The following is a 24,162-nucleotide window of genomic DNA, read 5'->3' as shown; positions in this document are numbered from 1 at the left end:
AATCCTGATGCCATATTCCTCTTTGTATAGCCCAGCGTCTCGGATGATCTGTTCTGCATACAGATTGAAAAGGTATGGAGACAGAATACATCCCTGATGGACCCCCTTCTTGATTTTGAACCATGTAGTGTCTCCTTGCTCTGTTCTGACGACTGCCTCTTGGTCCAAGTTTAAGTTTCGCATTAGCACAATCAAATGTTCTGGGATTCCCATTCTTCTTAGAGTCAGCCACATCTTGTTGTGATCCACACAGCCAAAAGCCTTTGCATAGTCAATGAAGCACAGATAGACTTTCTTCTGGTATTCTTTGCTTTCTGCTAAGATCCATCTAACATTAGCTATAATATCCCTAGTACCTCTTCTAAATCCAGCCTGCACATCTGGCAGTTCTCTGTTGACATATTGTTCCAAACGTTTTTGGATAATTTTCAGCAGAATCTTGCTTTTATGTGATATCAATGATATTGTTCGATGATTTCCACACTCTGTTGGGTCACCTTTCTTTGGGATGGGAACAATATCGATCTTTTCCAGTCAGTGGGCCAGCTGGCTGTTCTCCAGATTTCTTGGCACAACTTAGTCAGCACATCCAGGCCAGTGTCTGTTTGTTGAAATATGTCAATTGGTATGCCATCAACTCCTGGAGCCTTGTTTTTTGCCAATTCCTTCAGAGCAATTTGAACTTCCTCTTTCAATAGGCTCTTGCTCATATGTAATTCCATTAAATTCTTCTGTGTCCTCCAATTACTTCTGATACAGTGACTCTATATCCCTTCCATCTTCTCTTGATACTTCCTGGTTCATTTAATATTCTGCCCAAAGTATCCTTAAGTATTGCCACGCGTGGCTTGAATTTGTTTTTCAGCTCCTTCAGCTTAAGAAATACGGAGTGAGTTCGGCCCTTTTGATTTTCTGACTCCAGCTCTCTGCCCATTTCATTATAGTAGCTTTCTTTGTCATCTGGGGGAAACTAGGAAAAGAAAAAATTAGATAATGAACCCTGCATTGGAACAGATGAAGGGGGAAAAATCTGTTTAAAAGGAATATATTATTAGGCTTTATTTGTGTAACAGAAGGCAAGGATAAGAGGTACATTGCTGGGGGAGGGGGAGGAAATTGTGTAACTGCATGATTTTTTTTAAGTGAACTGGAGGATGAGGAAGGGAGGAAAATATATAATAATGAATGAATGAAAATCCAACTTTTCTGTAAACTTTGGTTAAAAACTAATAAAACATTTTTTTAAAACAGTAAAAAAGAGAAGTTTAAAAGACTCACTGCCATTAAGTTAGTTTGACTAAATAGGGACCCTCCAGAGGATTTTTGAGACTGTAACTCTTGACAGAACAACAACACAGTTAGAAACACCCAGAGACTTTACCTCCAGCTTACCCACCAGGATCCAATTTTGCCAAGCCAAAGACTCACAGGTAGGCCCAAACAAACTTCCCCCCCCTTTTTTTTAATTATTATTTCAATGAAAATTTACAGAGACTTTGGATTTCCATTCATTCATTGTTGCACTTTTCTCCCCTTCCAACCCTCCCCCCTAGTACATACACTACCCTCTTGGAAAAGTAAAAGAAAAATCTTCCATTGTTTTACAATTCCTACCCCCAGGTCCACTCCACTATGCAGCCTTTGCTCTGGACTGCTGTCATGACAAAAATCCCTAGTAATTTTCCCTCTTAAGCAGTTTTCTCCCTCCTCTGTTTCAATGTAGTATACATTATTGAACCCATCCTTCTGTCTCCTCCCAACTCCGAGGTCAGTCCTGCTTTACAACGGTGGCACCATGCCATATTTGTCCTTTTGTGACTGAGATACTTCACTCAGCATAATGTCCTCCAGGGTGACCCATTTTGAATAATATTGCGTGAGTTGCTTGTTTTTCAATGCAGCCTAGTATTCTATTGTGTGACTATACCACAGCTTCTCTAGCCATTCGTTTGTTGATGGGCACTTAGGTTGTTTCCAACTCCTTGCTATTGTGAACAAAGCTGCAATAAACATGGATGTGCATATGTCTACTTGGATGTCAGTTATGGTCTCTTTGGGGTATATTCCCGGTAGTGGAATTACTGGGTCAAATGGTATTTCTGTTTGCAACTTTTTGCGAAAGCGCCATACCGCCTTCCACAGTGGTTGCACCATTTTACACCCCCACCAACAGTGAATAAGGGTTCCAGTTTCTCCACAACCTCATCCGCATTTGTTGCTTGCTGTTCTATTAAATTTTGCAATTCTGACTGGGGTGAGATGATATATCGTAGTGGTTTTGATTTGCATCTCTGTTAGGCTAGGATTTTGAACATTTCTTCATGTGTATGTGACGAACTACATGTCGTCTTTGGTGAAGTGCCTGTTCATATCCTGTGCCCATTTTTCTATTGGATTATTTACCTTTATCTTGTTGTGGTGCTCAAGTATTTTATAAATTCTGGATATAAGTCCCTTATCTAATATGTCATTAGCAAATATTTTTTCCCAGTCTGTGGCTTCCCTTTTTACCCTGTTGGAGAAGTTTTTGGATGTGCATAGTGATTTGATTCTTAGAAGATCCCATTCATCTATTTTATCTTCTGGTTGTAGACAAACAAACTTTTAAATACAAAGGCCCACCCATCAGTTCCTGTTGGCCTTCCCAAGAAGTTTCTCACCCAACTGATCCAGCTGAATGTGCAAATTATTGAATAATGTCATTGATATCACATCCAAGCAAAATACTGCTGAAGATCATTCAAAATGGCCAGAACAGTATATAAATAGAGAATTTCCAGAAGTTCAAGCAGAATTTAGAAGAGACCATGGCACCAGCGATATCATTGATGATGCCAAATAGATCCTGGCTCAAAGTAAGGAATACCAGAAGAATGTCTATTTGTTGAAAGATCTCAGATTTTAGTAAGGAAGGATGAGAAGAATGCCCCTCTTCCTACATACCACATTTGCTTAAGAAGCTGGGCTAGAAGAGCTTTAGGATTGTGGGGTTTTGGTTTCCCCTCCGTTTTCCTTTAATTTCATGGTTCCCTCCAGCATTGGCTCATTAGCATTAATCATAGTTTTTTAAGAAAGCGAGTTTCACCTCTCTCCAGCAAAGAATAATCTGTAGTTTATATTGCACTGTCTGTGCTGACTCCCAGAAATGGAGGAAACACACCAAGATGTCTCTAAATAAGCTTTTTTTAACTGGGGTGGGGGAAGCTATGCTAGGACGAGAGTGAACTGTCCAAAATCAAAGCAGCAACAACACTTCAAATCAAAGATGAAGGTAATTTTGGGGTTTGTTGTTTTTTGTTTTTGGTGTGGGGTTGTTTTTTTTTTTTTTTCGTAATCATCATTTCCTCTGACTGCGCACTATTTTCCTACTATAGATTTCAGCCACTTTCTTTCTGTGAAAGGTTGCTTAGCTTTCTTTCACTTTCTCTCCCTCTCTTCCCGACCCCTTGCTTTTATTCTTAAAGTAGCAAATTGGATGGACATGTGTGTTGGATGTTTGAAGCAGCTAGGTGTGGAAAGGGCTCACTAGCCTCTCAAGTGCAGCTTGCTGTAGCTGACCCGAAGTTGGTTCTCCTCGGTTGTCATTTTTTCTGCATCAGCTGGAGGACGCACCTCTTTCATAGCTGCACACCTTGATTACCTTTTAGATTTTAGGTAGAAATCAAGGCGTCCCATTTTATCTGCTGGAACCAATGTTCTTAGTAATTAAAGGAGCCAACTTTGGAGTCAGTTGCAAAATGTTTATATTTTTTAGATGCCATTGTTTTTTTTCTTCAAATGTCTGTTCTGTAAACTTTATGTGAGTTACATCAGTAGTAATATACCAGTGGTGAGGTGGCTCACTGCACATGCTTTATCTCTGCATACATCACAACCATTCAACTTCTGTCTTCACTGTGTGCTTGCTGTGAGAGTGTGCAAACCGTCTGACAAAAGGCCTTCCGTGTGGGAAGTACTTTGATTTCCAGTTCCTGTACATTTGGATGTTTATGCTGTGTTCTTCCTAAACTGGCTACTGAGAAAATCAACTGAAGTTCTTTCAGATTGTCTCTGGCAGCAGCTCCCAGTAATTATCTATGTTGGGGAGAAAAAAAAATTCCACTTCTAAAACCTCTTCATTTCAGTTTGGATCTCTTAATTTGTACAATATATGTATATTTTCTTCTTCCCATCTGCCACCCTGGCCTCATTCTGTTTTATAGTGTTCTGTAGTTTTGTACAGGTTGACATTTAGCCTTGGTTATTTCTTGCTGAAGCTTTAATGCTTTAAAAAAAAAAAGAATGTCTATTTGTGCTTTATTGACTATGCAAAGGGGTTTGACTGTGTGGGCCATGACAAGCTGTGGCTGACATTGAGAAGAATGGGAACCCCAGAGCACTTGATTGTGCTCATGAGGAACCTATCCCTGGATCAGTAGGTCGTTGTGCGAATGGAGCAGAGGAGTACTGCATGGTTTAGAATTGGAAAGGAAATGAGTCAGGAATGTATTCTCTCACCATATTTGTTCAATCTATATGCCGAGAAAATTAGTAAAGAAGCTGGACATTATGAAGAGGAATGTGCATCAGGAGAGGAGGGAGAGTCATCAATAACCTGTGTTTTGCAGATGACACAAACTTACTTGCTGAAAGTGAGGAGGACTTGAAACACTTGTTACAGAAGACCAAGGAATGCCACCTTCAATATGGATTGGGTCTCAATATCAAGAAAGCAAAGATTCTTACCACTAGACCAATAGGCTATGTCATGATGGATGGAGAGGAGATTGAAACTGTCGACAGCTTCATCTTGCTTGGATCTATGCTTAACACCCTTGGTATGAGCAGTCAGGAAATAAGGAGACACATTGCACTGGGAAAGTCTGTAGTTAGGGATCTTTCCAAATTATTGAGGAGTAGTGATGTCAGTTTGAGGACTAACATGTGTCTGATTCAGGCCACAGTCTTTCAAATTACTAGCTATTCATCCAAGACCTGGCGAATGAATGAGGATGACAGAAAAAAATTGACACCATTGAGCTGTGATGTTGGAGATGAGCCCTAAACATCCCATGGACAGACAAAAGAACAAACATATATGTCTTGGGAAAGGTGTAGTTGGAGTGCTCTTCAGAGGCAAGAATTATAAGGCTTTGCCTCAGATACTTTGGACATATTGCTAGGAGGGGCTGTTCCTTGGAGTGGGACATGATGTTGGGAAGTGGGGGGTGGGGGTGGTCATCAAAGGAGAGGAAGAACTTCAACCAGGTGGATTGATGCAGTGACTGCTGCAGTGGGCTCTTGTTTGTCAGGAAGTGTAAGGATGGTACAGGACAGGACTGGGTTCAGATCTTTTGTTCATTGCTTCTTGACTCAATGACACCCAACAACAACAACAACAAATCTTAACAGGAGAAAATTTAAGCTTGCCAATTCAAACCTTGGCCTTTTTTCTTAGCAGTTCAACATGCTACAGGCTAAACTACTTATTAAATAAATAGCAGCCATCCATAGATATAGGGCTGAGTGAAGAGACCAACAAGTTAAGACCAAGCAAGTGTGGACTCCTGAGCTTGCAGCTGATAACCATTTGAACCTACACACGGGTGGCTAGGGATGAGTGGGCCAGAACCCAACCAAATGAAGAGATGATCCATGCTGTGAACTAGGGTTGATTGCTGCAACCTGATGGCTCCCTCTGTACCGGACTTTGCTTGTGGGTGCAGATGCTCAAAGTTTCCAAATTGAACAAAGGATCCTTCAGCAAAAGGGACGTGTTTGTTCCCTCAGAATACTGGTTTGATAGAGATGGACAAATCAGAAATTGGCTACCTAAAGTGGGGATAGAAAGGCATAAATCATGAAGTCTCTGATTTACATGCTTTCATGAAAAGTAGTTTTTGAGGGATAATTGTAAAGGGAGGGGAAACCCACAATATAAATGAATGAAATGTAATGTGAATGAATTACTGTGTACAGGCATCAAAGACAAGGTATATGAATGATAAAAATATTATTACTTTTTTAAAAAATAAAGAAGTATAGGAAGACCATCTTCCATCCCACCCCACCTCCAGTCCCCTAACCTTCTTGATTTTATAGTCTTATTCCTGCAGCAGCGCTGTTCTACCCATCTAGCACAACTTTTGTGGAGAACAGATAATCTCATGCAAAGGTTTGCCATTATTGCATTAGTGATGCAATTATGATGAAATCTTTTCCATTTAGAATTTAAGTATCATTTTCGATACTGCACTACTCCTGCCTTACCAACTTCTGAAAAATTCATCTCTCTTTTTTAGTTTTATATGTAATACGGTTACCAATAATAAATTTCAAAAGAAGAAGTTTCTAAATGGCGTGAGAGAACCTGGTACTGTGATTTAAATTTGAGCAATTTGTAGAATGTTTGGACCTAATTGGACAAGTCCTGGTGGCACAGTGAATCAAGTGTTAGGCTACTAAACTGAAAAGTTGGTAGTTCAAATCCATCAGCTTCTCCATAAAGAAAGATGAAGTCATCTGCCCTACAAAGATTTATAGACTGGGAAATACTGGGAACAATTCTACTCTATCTTACAGGATCACTGTGGGGTAGAATCAACCTTACAGCAGTGGATTACACAGCACTTGGGTGGTTTTGGGGTTTTGTTTTTGCAGGGAAACTTTTAAAAGCTGAATATATCCTGAGTAATCTAATAAACAACAATGGTGCAACAGGTAAGAAACATTTCTTTTTTTACAATCATCACTACTCTCAGTCCTTCTAAAACTTCTAATTAAAGAACCATTTCATGATCCTCTAGCTACTTTCACTTGAGAGTCTCTGGATGGACTTTGTGACTGATGAATGATGGGCCTTTGGTCAAACACATTTAAAAAAAAAAAGTGGGATGGAGGAAGACTTCCAGCATTTACCTCTGTAGAAAGCTGCTCTCTGTATAAGTGGATATAAAGTCCTGAGATCCTTGAAGCATATGGACATTTACAGCTTGGAGACAGCTTGGAATAGAAATACTGACCACACACAGTTCATTTACGGACACTATAACTAGCCTAGAATAGGCACACTTCCCATCTACAACACTGTGGGCAAACACACACATACAAAGTAGGATCAGAAGGTAAGAAGAAAATTTTAAAGGCAATATGATGAAAAATGCTTTCGGTAGATGTAATAATAAAGAGTATGACTCTATTTTTTATGTTTGACCATCAAGAACCTTCAGGCCCTTTCAATTCCTTTTACCCCACATCTGTTAAAGCTGGCATCTAGCTAGCAGGAATCTTTACCCTAGTTCCTCTTCTTAATCCAATTAAAAAGAAAAACCAGTCACACTTTATGTAGGTAATATCAAACAGAATTACTTGAGAACCTATGTTCTGTTCCCAGAAAGCCTCATTAGGTAAGTGATAAATCTTTCTGTACCCTATTAGTGTATATGTATATGGCCATCAGACTCAACATCCGTGATGATTTTGAATGTCCCATGCTCTAAAAGGCAGCCACTACACAATATAATAATACTCTCAATCAATCTTAGGGGTCTTTGAGGTGATACCATTGACACTGAGATCCTGAGACCTGGAGAAGGAGAAGGAGCTGGGGTCTCAAGGAGCCAGAAGAAAGAGGGTCTTAGGCAAATGTAAGAGCAAGTTCAGCTGCCATGAAGGAGATCACTTACAACTACAAGAACACAAATAAAATCAGAGAGAGTAAAACACAGTTGACAAGAGGGCAAGAAGTTGGAGACCAGGCAGAAGACAGTTTCTTGGAGATCCTTGTAGTCTACAGCAGAGTTTGAACTTGATGCATACTGTAGGGAAGACATTGTCTCTCAAATCTATACCACATGTACTCACATGGTACATCAGAATAATTTTATTTTACCAGACTATTTCTTTAATAATTCAAGGCCATTAATAATTTTCTTTCCCCCCCCCATTTTATTTTAGGTACCTGGCTGTACAGAAATGAAAGTGACAAGATCCTGGTACAGTCAGTCTGTATTCAGATCAGAGGACAAATTTTACAAAAGCTAGGTACATTCCTTAAACATTCATTATTCTCAAGGCCCTTTTATAAAATCTAGCAATCTGACTTTATTATAGAATTTTCTTATTGTATGTGGTAAGTATTGTCAATCCCCACTTCCATTTTTCATTCAAGACAGAATGGTAGACATGGGTGTGACTGTTGCTCACAACTTGAGTGTGAGCTGATTGTATTTGGCCTTGTGCAGCCCTCGGGCCTGGTTTTTGTGGATCTCCCAAATAAAACAGGCTTGAAGCAGGAGTGGGATCCACTTCCAAAAAAAGCTTGCCCCCAGAAACTCTATAAGCGTGGAGAAACGATGAAAGTTTCATGTTTAAGACTTTTGTTCATATGATGGCTATAGGTCATTTACAACTTGACACACTCAACACCTACCTATGTAGGTTTCTACACATTACCCATGTGCTACTTGGCAGGGATTTGTGGAATTTTTCGAGCAAAGTTTATAAAACTGTAGTTAACACCTAAAATGTTTGGAAAATTTAAAAATTAGTGATTAGTAATGGAAACAATGCTTACTGTTTTCTTTTTTAATAGAAAGAAACTATCTGTAATAAGCCAACTGGAAAAGCAGATTGCTTCATCACACTAACACAGCCCTGAATTCTCGCAGTGGGATTCAATGAATGAATCTTCCTTTTATAGTGACTCTCCTTTTTGAAGGTGCCTCCTAACATAAGAACACAGATACTAACAGTCTATCCTTTGTCCCAACTGCTTTTTGTCCCCTTCCCCCCACCCTTAGGGATGTGGTACGAAGCTGCAGAACTGATATGGGCCTCCGTCATAGGATTTTTGACACTTCCTCAACCAGACAAAAAGGTTGTTGGGGGATTTTTTTTATTGCTTTTTGCTCCTTTCCTATATATCTCTTTCTCACATACTTTGAGCATGTTGTCAGGAGGGGTTAGTCTTTGGGAAAAGACACCATGCTGGGAAAGGTGGAGGGTTAGAGAATAAAACGAAGACTCTCAGTAAGATGGATTGATGCAGTGGTTCTGACAATGAGCTCGATCATATAAGTGATGCTGAGGATGTCACAGGATAGGGCAATGTTCATTCAGTTGTTCCTAAGGCCACTATGAATCATAGCCTTGCTTGATGGCAAGACTAGATGATACCTAACAGAAACATATTTATCTTTGAATAATTATGGCTTTATACACAATTCCGTTTACGTTGTCAATTTTATTTGTTCTATTTTTGGAAGCAAGAGTGGCATCCACTTCCTAAACAACATGCCTCTGGAAACTTTATGAACTTTGATATAGAAAGGTTTCTGGCTTTTTGTTCATAGTTTCCCTATAAGTCTTGCTCGACTCGATGGCAATCAACAACATTATTATTTACTCTACATAAATATAAGACAAGGAACATACAGTAATTTTCCTCCTGTCTTACTCTTTCCGCTCTCACAGATGAACTGAACAGATATTTAGCATTTCTTTCTATGTTTCTAACGATCTATTTATATATTTGTCTCTATTCACCTAGTTTCTTATTTTGTTATGTATTTAACTTTTGCTTGATTTCACAGCAAAGTTCAAAGGGAAATGTTGTGTATATGTAAAAGTATCAGAGGTTTCATTTTCACTGAGTTGTAAAAGCTTTTTACGTTAAAAGAAAAAAAAACAAAAAACAAAACACCTACTTTTATGTAGCATCTTTAGTCAATAAATTGAGAAGCATTTTTTTCATTTTTTTCATTCCATACGCTCCTGTAGGAGCGTCATTAAGTAAAGAATTTTAGCTGTTCTAACCTTTCCCTGAGCTGAATCATCAGTACTGGTGGCTGAAATCCTTCCATTATGTTCAGAAGAGTAGAGGACAGTAAAGGAAAGGAAAACCCTTACAAAGATGGATAGACAGTGATTGCAACAATGGGCTTGAGCATGACAGAGATTGTGAGGATGGTGCAGGGCTTCATTCTGTTGTATGAATGAGTCACTATGAATGAGAGGTGACTTGATAGCATCTAACAGCAACAACAACATTATGTCCATGTGCTCCAGCATGTGAGGATCTTTAAAGCCTTGTCTCAGCTCTAGTGGCCTACTGGTAAGAAACTCCACTGCAATCCCAAAGGCAGATTTTTCAAATCCACCAGCTGCTCCCACAGGAGAAGGATAGGCAATCTCCAACTGTGAGATTAACTGCTTCTGAAAGCCCTCTGGGAGTCTGCTGTGGGTCACTTCCGACTCAGTGGTACACAACATAACATTTAATTTAGAAATATCTCCAGTGTCTTCCCTAGCATCATTGTTCTCCTCTTCCTCCTCCTCCTCCTCCTCCTCATTAGCAAATAGTTCACATGAAGGAATGATTGCTGCTTTTAGGCCTGAGATAAAACCAATAATGAATTCCCACTCTGTTTTGATTTTTCTTCTTTACAGGGTATTTCCACATCCCTAGGAATACTGGCTGATATCTTTGTTTCCATGAGCAAGAAAGATTATGAGAAGTTTAAAAGCAATCCACAAATTAATTTGGTAATTATCATTTATTGAAAAAATGGTGCAGAGTAGCATCACTCATAAAACTGCCGAAGTTCTTGTGGGTCAGCTGGTTAGTTACCCACTTTGTCTCCAGCAGTCGGGGAGCATGAGTGTTTCAACATCTAGAGGAAGGTGCACTATCCCAGGATGGCTCCTGTGGATCCCATTTGATTTATCCAACCTTTACCCAACCCAGTGTCAAACACATTGAGGCTACTCAGAAATTTACTGGTTGTTAAACTAATAAATAGCAACAAGATTATATATACTTTTACTCCCACTTAAGGGAGTCTGGTGGCATAGTCTGTAGGGAGTTGCACTGCGAATCCCAAGATACGGTCATCTATGACTCGGTTCTGACTGGGCAACAATGAGGGGTTTTTAGAATTTTCTTTCATAATATCACAAAATTCTGTTTCCCTACAGGGGTCATTTTAGTGCTAAAATTAGAGGGTGAAATAATTGTAAAACTTGAATAACCACCACATAATAGCACCAATCATTTGTTCCAGGTTCTTTAAAAGTAATCATGGCATGTTTCTAGATTGTTTTATGATTTTAAAAGTTGGGGGGAATGTGCTGGAGAAAACCTCAAGGCCTTTAGATGTATCCTTTTTTGGCACTCTATTCTGAAATATGATATGATATGATATGATATGATATGATATGGCAGGATGTCCATAAAAATCTTGAAAGAAAAGCAAATTATTCCATATCTTTCCTGGGGGTTTTTTGGCCAATGAATAAATAATTCTCAGCATTCTACTTCTTCACCTGCTGGTTTGTTCTCAGACTCTCCTGATGGACTTTGACCACCATTTGCTGTCAGCAGCAGAAGTCAGCAAGCTCGCGGCTGCCTTCACCCCCTACACACCTTTATTCGTGCTCACGGCTATGGTAAGTGCAGGCAGCTCCCAGACCTGAGCAAGAATGGTCAAGCTTAATAAAGTAGGGTTTGTGCCACATTGTTGTTTTGTGCCACAAGAGTCCACAAAAGAAATGCCTTTGCCAAAGTGGCAATTTCCTGATCAGAGCTAAAAGGTCCCCAAGCTCAACTGCACATCAGAGCCACCCAAGGAACTTTTTCAAACTCTGCATTGCAGGGCTCTAGTTAGAGCCACCAAATGTAAATGTGGGGGGTTGGCACTCAGAAATTTTTAATTTTATGATTTCTCTCAGGTGATTCAAATACAGACAGGTTTGGAAAACACTACTCCAGAATTTTGACTATCATTAAATAGAGGTTATGTTTATATACAGTAGGCTTATTTGCATAGAGAAACATACAATGTCCATGTCCTATGCATAGGCTCTGTTTGCTAAGACTAATAGCAAAAAAAAAAATACCACCTTAAATCAAAACATATCAGAGTTACAGTGCAATGGTGGTCAAAGCTAATTTCTTGCCCCTCTTGCAGCCATCACTCACATCATGGTCTCTTCCGATCGACGAAAACAACCTTGTTTTCTTAAAGCCAATTGTGGTTGTATGCTTTTCTCAGTATACATATGGGATATGTATATTTTTATTTAATATTTCCAATTATGAATACCTCTCTAACATTTCTAATGGCCATCCTTTAAAAATCAGGTTTTTTCCCTAGTATACCTCCAGTTTCCAATTCAATATCTTTTTGTATTTTCCTCAGAATATCTGTGGCACATGCTTATTGTCGTACAGCAGTTCTAGTGACTGTCCCCCAGAAATGAAAAATCTGTTCCTGTATAAAGCTAAAGAAGCCTTTGAGATCGGCCTTCTCACCAAGAGAGATGACGAGCCTGTTTCTGGAAAACAGGAGCTTCACACTTTCGTCAAAGCTGCTTTCTGTCTCACCACAGTGCACCAAAGACTCCATGGAGAGACGGAGAGCATCCGTGCAGCAAGTCAGCTATGTAGTGAAGCAATGGGAAAGTTGTACACTTTCAGCACTTTGTCTGGGAGCGAGGACAGGGAAACTCTGTCTAGAGAAATCATGTCTGTTATCACCCAGGTGAAGGATCATTTGCAAGTTCAAAGCTTCCCAAACTCGGATGGCAGATCTTATGTTCCAGAGAGCTTCATGAGTTCATTGGATAAATTCATTTTGCATGGGCAAGTGGATTTCCAAAATATCCTTGAAACCTATTCACAACATCATACTTCAGTGTGTGAAGTATTTGAAAACACCTGTAGAAACAATCAAAAGAAACCAAAAGATACGGGAATCTGCATCACTGCTCTAAAAACAGAAACAAAAACCGTCGATACTGTGAGTGTTACTGAAGACAAGCCCCATTTTGAAAAAGAGCCAAGAATGTCTTCTTCCCAAACAGGAAGCAATGGTGGGGAGAAACTCAAGAGTCTAAGAAGGAAAAACTGGCTCCATTCTAATGCATTCCGAGTTTCTCTTGATGAAGATACGGAGACGGAGCCTGCACCACAAGAACACAGCAATGGCAGGGGTGCTGTTTTGAACACATCTCTGAATGACAGCCAGAGTTCCAGTTCTTGGAGCAAGCTATCAGAGTTTAGTTCTTCTACAAGCTGGGAGGAAGTGAATTATGTGGATGATAAGCCAGATGGAAAAGAGTCTAACAAAGAAAATCTTGTGGACACGCAATGTTCTACCGCCCTGTCAGAAGAGGGAGGAAACAATGGGGGAAACAATGCTGGGCATTCATTGTCTTCAGAAGTCCATGATCTCTCTCTCCAGGGGTACAAGGATGACAATGTAGAGTATTCTCAGAGGCAGCTGCATAAGCACACGCCCTTGTCAACTGCCACTTATCATAGTATAACAAGTAATTCCGTGGCCTCTGGGAAAGTGTCATTAAAAAACACTCTGGAGGGTAACCAGAAAGTCAGAAATAAAGAGCCCAGAAATACTTCTGTTCATTCCAGAGCCTCACGTGGTTCTGCTTCTTTCTGCTCTAGTCCTGGTGGGTCTAAGAATGTGCCTACTTGTCCATTGGTCCAAGGAGAGAGAACCTTTGAAAAAAGTGCAGAAATCAACTGCAATCCTAAAGTTAGCCATGGGAAAGAGAAAAGAGAAGAAATTGTTAACAGAGTCACAGGACTTGAATTTAAAAGTAACCCCTCCTGGGTTGACCCAGAAGGTGAAACAGCTGAAGGTCCAGAAGACGCACCCTCAGGCCTTCCTCTAGTCATAGACGATTCTCTGGGCAGTGGTTCCATGAAAGCAAGCAGCTCTTTCACTCCCTGTTGGCCTGGCCAGAATCATAGCCTAGGATATGGTGGTGTTTCAACCAAAGAGCAAGACATTGATCCTGATGCATCCACAGTAGATGAGGAGAGTCAACTACTTGGCATCATGGATGTTCAAATCACAAATCAACATGATGTTCATAGACCATGTGCCCGGAGACCACTGCTTGGCCAGCTGGCTGAGACTCTCCATTCTTCTGTAAACAGGAACAGCCCTTGCCCTGTCTTCAACCAGGACTGCACTACCACAGATGAGGGGAATGGACCTGGAAACATGCTGAACTGCAGCCAGAACTCCAGCTCATCCTCGATGTGGTGGTCTAGATCATCTGTGTTTTCCAGTGGTTCTTCTGAGGGTGAGAGCCCATGGTCTTTCTTGAATTCCAGTGGGAGTTCTTTTGTTTCATTGCCAGGAAAGACCAGGAAAGAGATCCTTGAGGCTCGTACCCTGAAGCCCGATGACTTGGAAAAACTCTTGGCAGGAGTGAGGCATGATTGGTTGTTTCGGCGACTGGAGAATACAGGAGTGTTTAAGCCAAGTCGCCTTCACCAAGCACACAGTAAGTACACAATTTCCAGGAAGCATTTAAGCTTGGGGTCCTCTGAAGAGTTGTTAGGAGCCCCAACGGCACTCACAGTGGTTAAACACTTGGCTGTTGACTGAGAGGTTGACAGTTCAAACACACAAGGCTCTCTGTCTACAGAAGAAAGATCTGACACTCTTCTTATAAGATTGAGTCATGGAGTCAGAATTGACTGGATAGCAATGGTACAGGAGGACTTGTTATACTTAAAGCTCAGTAAAGGCATGAGTTCCTGCAATGCTTTGTGGGTGCAGAGAAACATGGGCTTTAAGGAACTCCCTCATTCTTTGTATACTTGAAGCCCTAGTGGTGACAAAGAGTAGATACTATTGTGGTTTAACTCACATTGTGGCAGTTTGCTGTAAGGACATCTGAGGCATGAAAGAGAGAGGAATCTTAGTGGACTCAGGAAAAGCTATTATTCAAGGCTTAAATCAACTTCAAATTATGACTGCCTGTCAACCAGTTTCAGTAGTCTGGATACATATCATCCAGTTAGCATTCATCTCTTTCTTTGATTCTCAATCCCAACCAATTTATATTTTCCCCACCACTGCCCTCTTCATATTCTAGCAGGACAGAGTTTGACTCAGTTAGATACCATTCTTATAGACAGAGATTTTCACACCCGCTCGTCTAAGAGATTGCTTGCGAACTGGTCAGGTCTTCACCCTTCTTGCGATCAGCAGTTACTTCTTGCTTAAGAAATAGGCCAAGTTCACTTTTGGAGCCTTGGTTGGGGCAATCACACAGTTAATGTGTCTAATGCAGCTTGTGGTTAGTGGAGAAACTGGGAGGTAGTAAAAAAGGGTTTCCTTTCTTAGCTCTGATACCTTCCCAAGGTAGAGAAGAACTATTTGAATAAGAAAAAAAATACATATTGCAAAGTGTATTTCAGATGAAAAGACCAACATAGATTGCTAAATACTGGATACAAAAAGGTAACTCTGAGTTGTGATGCTGCATCAGAATCTCTTAGGGAACTTTTGAAGTTCTCCTTCCTTCTCCCTTCTTTCTCTTTATCCCACCTCCCCAAGGAATTACAGCCTAATAAGTTTGGAGGATGAGATCCAGAATGAGTATTTTTAAAAAGTTCCCAGTAACTCCATATAAAATCAAGTGTGAGAAATTCTGCCCAGAAGTACTCCAATATTTTATCTGTTATCTTGACTAGGATTGCAATATAAATTGGTTGTTACCAAAAAAGCAAATATTTTCATAATGGACTTCTCTACATACTGTAAGACTCTGAAAGCTATAGAATTGTGTTTATTAGTTATGTCTGTGTGCTAACTTCTGGGGGTAAAACCATCCTGAGAGAACCAAGGCCTAACATTTCCAAAACAAGTAATATATTTCCCTCTGTCATGTTCCCTCACTTAACCACTCTTGTGATGTGTTTGTAAGCAGCTCACCTTTCATTCCAATCTCCTACTACTCTGATTGCATTTCCCATCCCAGTTTCCAGCTCCTCCTCTCCAGTCCTTCGCATCTCCCTTATTTTAGTTATTTGTTCTCCTCAACTTCTCATTCATTTAAGCATTACCACAACCTATAAAGAAAAATAATTCATTTACTTTTAACATGGATACCAAAACATTGCACTTTTTTCCATTAAGGTTCATGTTGGCCTTTCCCTTCAAATAGACACCTTTTTGCTAGAACTTCTCTTTTCCAGCAATGAGGCCTCCTTACTGTTTTCTTTTACCTTCTCCTTGTTCAGTTATATTTACATTGTTGTACAGTAGCTTCATTTCCTAAATTAATTCCTAAGCTTTCTCTTTTTAAATTAAAAAATGAAAGATGCTTTCAATACATAACGTGGAGTCTATGGTGAGGTCAGGAATTTTTTAGTAAGATTAATTTATTTCTATGTATTAAATCAGGCAAAGGTATTCTCTTATAATACAGTGGAGCCTATAAAAGCCAGTGCTCAACAGAATTGCCTTGTTTTTCTTGATTTCTCAAGTTTTCACCCTTTGACATAGAGCAAAATAACAATCCAGCAGATGGTGGTGGCTGCAAAGGTCCAACCAGAACCTCAGGTGCCAGTGAACCACGGAGAAACAGCTCACCGCAAAGCCTGGCGGACGCTGCAGTGTGATTTGAAAGACGTACTCGGCGTCACTGAACTATGTGTAGAAATGGCTGGGTTAGGTTTTGGTGTGTATTCTCAACAACACAGATAAAATAAAATTAAGACAGAAAATTTTTAAAAAGGATGCAATCTTACCTCATTTATATAATTTCTTTAAGTGGAAAATGCTTGCATTTTCCTTCTCTGACAGGTTTCCACCTTACACAGATTCTGGCTTTCATGTATCTGGCTTTCATAGGTTCCACTATATTTGGAGTTCCCAGATAATTTTAAAAAGTGCAATAATATATTACTTGCTCCAAGATAGATTTTGAAGTCTTGTTGCTTTCAAAATCCCTTTATATTCAACTACTTGGGAGCTCTGGCAGCTTAATGGTGAGTCATTGTGCTGCCAGCGCAAAGGTATGCAGTGTGAATCCACCAGCTGCTCTGAGGGAGAGGGATGGCCAATCTCCTCCCATGTGATTTAGTGCCTCTGAAAACGTGCTACAGGGTCCGCTGGGGATCGCTTCTGATTCAACAGTACACAACAACTTTTCTGATGAAAATTCTAAACTTTGCCTAACTCTTTGCCACCCCAAACAGGAGATTTGGTAAAGAAAAGATCATTGTGATTTATTGTGATTCCTAAAGTTTTAATTTTTTGTTCTGCTTCACTAACAGGATTAGTCAGGACATGCTGGCATTTGGGGAAAAAAATGTATAAAGAAAATACATAAAGATGTCAACTGAAATTATCTAGGACCTTTAATATGTGAGCCTCATCAATTGTGTCATTTTAGATGCTCTTTTGTTAAAATATTCCAAGAAATCTGAACTGTGGACAGCCCAGGAAACTGCTGTATACTTTGGGGACTACCTGGATGTGAAGAAGAAAGGAAAACAAAGAAAGGCCTTTTGGGTTCATTATCTTCATCAGGAAGAAATTTTGGGAAGGTATTGCTTAAAACATCTAACCTACTCTTTTAAAAGAGGCTAATTTCACTGTTCTGTTGACTACTTATGGGTCTCTAGTGGCCAAGTCCATAGAGAGCTGCACAGCTAAAGTAAAAGCAGCGCCTCTCAGGCAGTTCAAATCCACCAGCAGCTCCACAGGAGAAAGATGGGCAGTCTCCTCCTGTGCAATTTACAGCCTCCCAGAAACCTACTAGAAGGATAACTATGAGTTGGTTCTAACTCAATAGCAATGATATTTTTTTAGTTGGAGTTAACTAATTTATTTATGAGCTTCTGGAAAACTTGTCTTCTGATTTCTTTATACTCCTTCTCCTCACTTGGTGAATTAGTGTGACAGTTATCATGTCTCTGTTAGGTATTGTACTGAATGCAGAATCTGAGATCCATCAAGGAAACACTATTGATCTCATTGTAAAGTCTAAAAAAATAGAGGTTTTGATCATATGGTAATGCAAAGATCCTAAAACATTTTCACTTAGACTAGTTAGACATGACAACTCCACTTTAAAGTAAAGAGACAAAAATCTGAATCCAGGAATAAAATGTATCTAGGATTACAGGTGATTATGGAAGTTTTTGGACATTCTCTAGAGACATTTTGGAGGAGGAACTTGGAAAAGCAATTGCTGATTGAACCTTTACATGAAATGGAATTAATTTCGATATTATCCACATAAAACAGAGACAAAACAATGGCTACAGTCGCAAAGAAAAAGTTATCTTAGAAAAAACACACCAAACAACCCACCCTATACCTCACTGCAGTAAATGGCTAGAAATATTTTTAAGTAATTTTTTAAATGAAATCTCACCTTAAAAATATCAATAACCTAGTGGGCTTAAAGAGTAATTTACAAAATAAGTGTAATTTTTAAGCACATAAATATTTTTTTTTAAAAATTTTATTTGACGAGCCCTGGTGGCCTATTGGCAAGAAGCTGCACTTCAATCCCAGAGGTACACAGTTTGGATCCACCAGATGCTCTTCTGAAAAAGGAGGGACAATCTCCTCCTGTACCAATTTGATCTGATTTGCTGGTAAACACATAAAAAATTAAAAAAAAATTTATTTATTGCCATTCTTTTTAAAAAAAAATTACATTGGTTTACCTAAAATTTGTATACCTTGCCCCTTACACTGGATCCCCCCCCACATCTACTCATCAAACCATACGACCCCATGATTACCCCTCACCCATCCCCACTCCCTAGATCCCCATACATGTTTTACTAGTTATCTATTTCTACATAGTGGTCTTATACAGTATTTGTCTTTATAAGTCTGAGTTAGTTCATTTAGTATAATGGTCTCCAGTCCCTCCAAGTTAAGTAGTAATTTACAAAATCATTGCTCTTGTGTGCTGTGTAGTATTCTGTCTTGTGAATGTACCATAATTTCTCAGTCGATTTCATTGTGATTGGGCATTTGGACTATTTCCATGTTCTTGGCGATAGTGAATAACGCTGTTATGAACATTGGTGTACAAGTCTCTGTCACTCAGTTATCATTTTCTCAGGATACATATATACCAAGCAGTGGAATAGCTGAGTCATATGGCATTTCTACGTTTAGCTTTCTGAGGAAACGCCAAACTGCGAAACTGAGGGGGGGGGGGAAGCTTGCATCTTTTGGTATATTTTTCGTCCCTTCATAGGTATGTTGGGAAAGAGTATAAAGAACAGAAGGGACTCTGGCACCACTTCAGTGATGTGGAAAGGCAGATGACCGCACAGCACTATGTGACAGAATTTAACAAGAAGCTCTATGAACAGAGGATCCCAACACAGATTTTCTATATTCCATCTACAATATTACTGGTAAGATTAAGGCAAGTGTGGGACTAGTTGAACCCACCTATTGGTGGCCTGGTGGGATGGAAAGGACCTGCACTGCCAACCCTCTGCCACCCTGAATTCATCGTTTGAATGTCCCAACTCACACTTGACTGTTGATTGCGGTAAGTGGTCCAGCATCATCAAGTTAGCATGTTTAGTATACTTTCCTTTTGAAGCATCTCTGTTCTTTTAAAAAAAACCCACATTATTATTATTATTATTATTAATTGTTATTCATTTTAATGAAAGTTTGCAGAGCCTTTGGATTTCCAGTCATTCATTGATGCACTTTTCTCCCTGCCCACCCCGCTCCCCTAGTTCGCTCTTCTCTTTGAAAAGTAAAAGAAAAATTATTTCATTGTTATACAGTCCCTCCCCCCAAGTCCACTGCACTATGCAGCCTTAATGCTGGACTCCCCTGTTCTTTTGGAGGCATTACTGCAAAACTCACATATAGTAAAAGTTACCTCTTCAATGTGAAGCATAAATCCCACTTTTCTGAGTTTTGGTCTCTATCCTTGGTAATCAAATGATTACTAAACCCTTGCTTAAACACTGGAATGTTAAAAAAACAAAAAAAGTATTACCCTTTTACTTGCAAATAGTTCTAATAATTATGAAGTGCTTAACACTGAACCACATTTCTACCTATCGTCTAAAGCTCTACTTTTCCTGGACTATGGAGATCAATTTATTTTTCTCAAGATATCTTGAGACTCTCAGTGTATATTCAGTTACATTCTCTAGCGAACTATGTTTGGTGGAGCTCCCCGATTAAAACAAGTTTGGAAGCAGGAGTGGCATCCACTTGCATAATAGCTTGCCTCCAGAAACCCTGTGAACCTGGAGAAAGGATGAAAGTCATGGCATTTTACAACAACAGTTAAAAAAGAACAATAATACTTTTAGATTCTGTCACATATCACATACAATGTTAAGCGCTTGTTGCACATTTTATCATATAATCCTTTAGCAAGTCTGTCAAGTAGTTACTAGTAAGTTCATTTTACACATGAAGAACTAGAAGTCTAGAGAGGTTAAGCAACAAAATTTATTTTAATTGTGATTTAAGTGAAAATTTACAGAAAGGATGGGTTTTATGTTAGCTGTTGATACATCCTTTCCTCCTTCTGCCTCTGCTAGTTTACTCTGTAACACATGTCTTGTTCCAGATTCTTAATTGCCATACACACAGTGTCAAATCACAATTCTTAAGTGGTAGTGCCTAGGTTCAAACCGAGAGCCACCTAACTCCAAAGCCTGCGGCCTTTACAACTACACTCTGTTGCCTGCTCTTTTCTGCTTTTCAGATTTTAGAAGACAAAACAATAAAGGGATGTGTCAGTGTGGAGCCTTATATTCTGGGAGAATTTGTAAAATTATCAAATAACACGAAAGTGGTGAAAACAGAATATAAAGCTACAGAATATGGGTTGGCTTATGGCCATTTTTCATATGAGTTTTCCAAACACAGAGATGTTGTGGTTGATTTACAAGGTATGTGAAAATTTTTTTTTTATTTAATACATAAATGTCGGCTTAAGAGCTAGTTCTACTAACTACTGTTTAATAAATTGTATCAACACATAGGCTACTCTTTGGAATTAAACTGTTTGATTTTACTTTAGGTAGAAATTAATGCCTAGAGAAATGTCTAAAGCTTCCACAATCATAAAGATATCATAAAAATCACTAAGATTACCTAATTTACATTTGTGTTGGGTTTGGTTCCAGTAAACCCATAAGAGCTCTTCCCCCCCACACTCATTTAATATTGGTTAATGTGATTTTTTTTTTACTACTACTTTTTTTTTTAGGAAAAAGTATCATTTAACCCATTCTCTTTACTATTATTACTGTAACTGCGATGGTGGGTTTCATAATTGGAGTCATGGAACAGAATATTGCGTGTATTTGAACCCGACTTAACATCTGCTATTTTTGCTTTGTTTCAAATTTGGTATTTTGGCATCAAAATTTTTTTTATTAACCAATACTTTGTGTCACGTACACAATAAATAAGATTATCATCATTGCATAAGCACTGCCAAAACTTTCTCTGTACTGATCACCCAGAGCATTCACGGTTGAATTTGAAAGGAGCTGTGGTGGCAGAGTGCATTACAAGCCCAACTGCTAACAAAAAGGTTGGAAATTCCAATCTCATTTTAGAAAAAAGCTAAGCAGTGCCCTCCTGTAAAGATGGACAACCTCATGGAGGGCCACCATAAGCTGGATTTGACTTGACAACAGCGGTTTAGGTTTAGTTTACAAGATATTAAAAGTGTGCCCTGGTGGTTAAACCATGATTAGAGTCGTTCGTCTGGAAAAGGACAGCTAACCAACAAGAAAACAGTTTGCACCTACCAGCCACTCTAGAGAAGAAAGGCATGGGAGTGTCTAAAGAGTTAAAATCTTGGGGGAGAGGGGAATTTTTTAAAAAAATATTTAAAATCTAAGAAACTCTAGGGAACACTTTTATTCTTTCTTATAAAGCTCAAAACGCATTGCATATTGTATTGGTGACTATTGGACCATTACAGCTTTTCCATTTTTAAATTGGTGTTCTGTTAAACCTGTAGCTTAACAAATTGCTGTTATTTCTGACAGATATGTATTAATATTGTACTTTGAAGGTAATAAATGTTGTTGTTGTTGTTGTTGTTGTTATGTGCCATTGAGTTGCCTGCGACTCGTAGCCACACTATGTACAACAGCCGTAAACCCTGCTCTATACTGTGCCAACCTTAGTGTCTCTGACAAACCTGCCCCCACCACCCAAGTAACTGAATCATTCCTTCTCATCAAGAGTCTTCTTATCTTGCATTGTCCCTCTACCCTTTCAAGCATGATGTCCCTTTCATCCTTGCAACATGTCCAAAGTATGTCAGACAAAGCTTCAGAATCCTTGCTTACAAGAAGCAGTCTGGTTTCACTCTCTCTAGGATCAATTTGTTTGTTCTCCTAGCAGTCTCTATTATATTCAATACTCTTCTCCAGTACCACAGCTCAAAGGCTTCAATTCTCCTTGTAGCGTCCCTAATCATTGTCCAGCTTTCTGATGCATAGCAAGTAATTGAAAATACTATGGCTTGGATCAGGCACACCTTAGTATCCAGACTGACGTCATTGCTCTTAAGTACTCTGGCAAAGTCTCTGACAGCAGATTTTCCCAATGCAATTCATCTTTTAATTTCTTGGCTGCTGGTACTAAGAGTGTTGATTGTGGAGCCGGTCAGGAGGTTATAAATATTATGTGGAAATTCCTCCATTTTGTTTTGAAATGTCTAATAACAAAAGCTCTATGTTGTTAAAATTAAATAAATAGACTCCTTATTGCTGTCAAGTCAGAACTTACTCATCGCTGATCCTCCAGTGGGGTTCTGGGGACTGTAAATTGTGCAGAGGGAGATTGTTCATGTTGTTCCTTTGGACAGTTTCAAACTGGCAGAAAGGCACAGTCATCCGGTTAGCAGAGCAGCTGCCTACAGACAACACTGCTAGAGCTCCCTGATTTGTCCTGCTGGGTCATGATAAATTGGAATTACTTTGTCAACAATTTAGTTTGGTTTTAGTCATTTCAGATATTATACTTATTTATATTGCTTATTGCTTGCCCTCCCCACAGTGAATATAAAGATATTTTTTCTTTTACTGACTTGTTCACTATTGCATCCTCAGTGTCTGTTAAGTCCTCTGTAGAATATATGCCCTCAATAACTATTGAAAAAATGTATGAAAATATGAATAAACAAAGAAATTCCTGGATATTAAAATACACTCTTTTCCAATGCTAAAAGCACTTAAGGAGCCCTGGTGGTGTGGAGTGCATTCCATGAGCTGGTGATTGAAAGGACCACCTGTTAAATCCACCAACTGCTCCTCAAGAGAAAGAGGAGAAGTCTCCTCCCACAAAGATTTGTAGCCTGGGAAAACGGAGGGAGGGTCGTCATGACTTGATGGTAGTAGGTTTGGACTTGTTTGGATGTTTTGAAAATATATTTCATTATTCTTCAGTGTCTTGAGAATCAATTATCAAGACATCGTGTATTTCCCCCTTTTATGTTATATTGGTATGCGTACAAAATCCATAGACATTGTGTTCATTCATATATATTGTGTTTCACATATTCCTGAACACATTGTGTTTCATAGGATCATTCCCATTTGAAGAAGGAGTTCTGCTGGCATAGAGTGTATGTGGCATGTTTTGCTATGACTAACAATAAAAAAAAATTTTTTAAAAGTCAAGAGTTCAATCCACCAGAAGAGGAAAGTGAACACTCTCTTCTCATTAAGATTTACAGTCTCCAAAACCCAGTGGTTGCTAAAAGTTAGAATCAATTTAATGGCAGTAGTAGATGTGATTTTTTTAAAATATGCAATATTCACCTATTAAACCAACAACTGCAACAGCTAGACTACCCAACACAAAATCCCTTAGCATAAACTCATAAAAACCCACTAAGTATATGCATGTGTATGTATCTAGAGAGAAAGCACAAGAGAGAACAGCTTGATGACATAGAATATAACTTTTCTACCTGCTAACAGAAAGGTCAGTGGTTCAATTCCACTAATCACTCAGCAAAATTAAGATAAGGAAACTCCTCCCATGTGGATTTACAGCCTCAGAAACCTACTGGAGAGTTGTTGTGAGTTAGAACTGACTTAATGGCAATGATGTGTGTGTGTGTATATATATATATTTGTTGCTGTTGTTGTTGTTATGTGCCATCGAGTACCAGCAACCCATAGCGACCCTATGTACAGCAGCTCTGAACCCTGCCCTGTCCTGAGCCACTCTCATTAATTCTGACATACCAACATCTATCTATCTATCTATCTATCTATCTATCTATCTATCTATCTATCTATGTTAGTATATTAAATATATTATAAATTATTATATATGATATATGATTAGAACAGCACATCAGCAGAGAACTGCC

The 24,162-nt window shown here is 39.1% G+C and overlaps 1 protein-coding gene across 1 annotated transcript in view; it reads left to right on the top strand.

Annotated features, from left to right (window-relative positions):
• The window catches only part of ALPK1 (alpha-kinase 1), a 113,035-nt gene that overhangs the window by 86,240 nt on the left and 2,633 nt on the right, over positions 1-24,162 (top strand). Inside the window, exons 4-12 of the mRNA XM_006881146.1 lie at positions 6,640-6,699; positions 7,936-8,022; positions 8,781-8,857; positions 10,429-10,524; positions 11,323-11,427; positions 12,180-14,295; positions 17,200-17,353; positions 19,030-19,192; positions 20,521-20,707. Coding sequence (XP_006881208.1) covers positions 6,640-6,699; positions 7,936-8,022; positions 8,781-8,857; positions 10,429-10,524; positions 11,323-11,427; positions 12,180-14,295; positions 17,200-17,353; positions 19,030-19,192; positions 20,521-20,707 — 3,045 coding nt within the window. The remainder of the gene's footprint in view (positions 1-6,639; positions 6,700-7,935; positions 8,023-8,780; positions 8,858-10,428; positions 10,525-11,322; positions 11,428-12,179; positions 14,296-17,199; positions 17,354-19,029; positions 19,193-20,520; positions 20,708-24,162) is intronic.

The sequence above is a fragment of the Elephantulus edwardii genome, unplaced genomic scaffold, assembly GCF_000299155.1.
Source record: "Elephantulus edwardii isolate Elephantulus edwardi_28Jun2011 unplaced genomic scaffold, EleEdw1.0 scaffold00012, whole genome shotgun sequence".
Lineage (NCBI taxonomy): Eukaryota > Metazoa > Chordata > Mammalia > Macroscelidea > Macroscelididae > Elephantulus > Elephantulus edwardii.
This window is presented reverse-complemented; position numbering and strand designations above follow the sequence as displayed.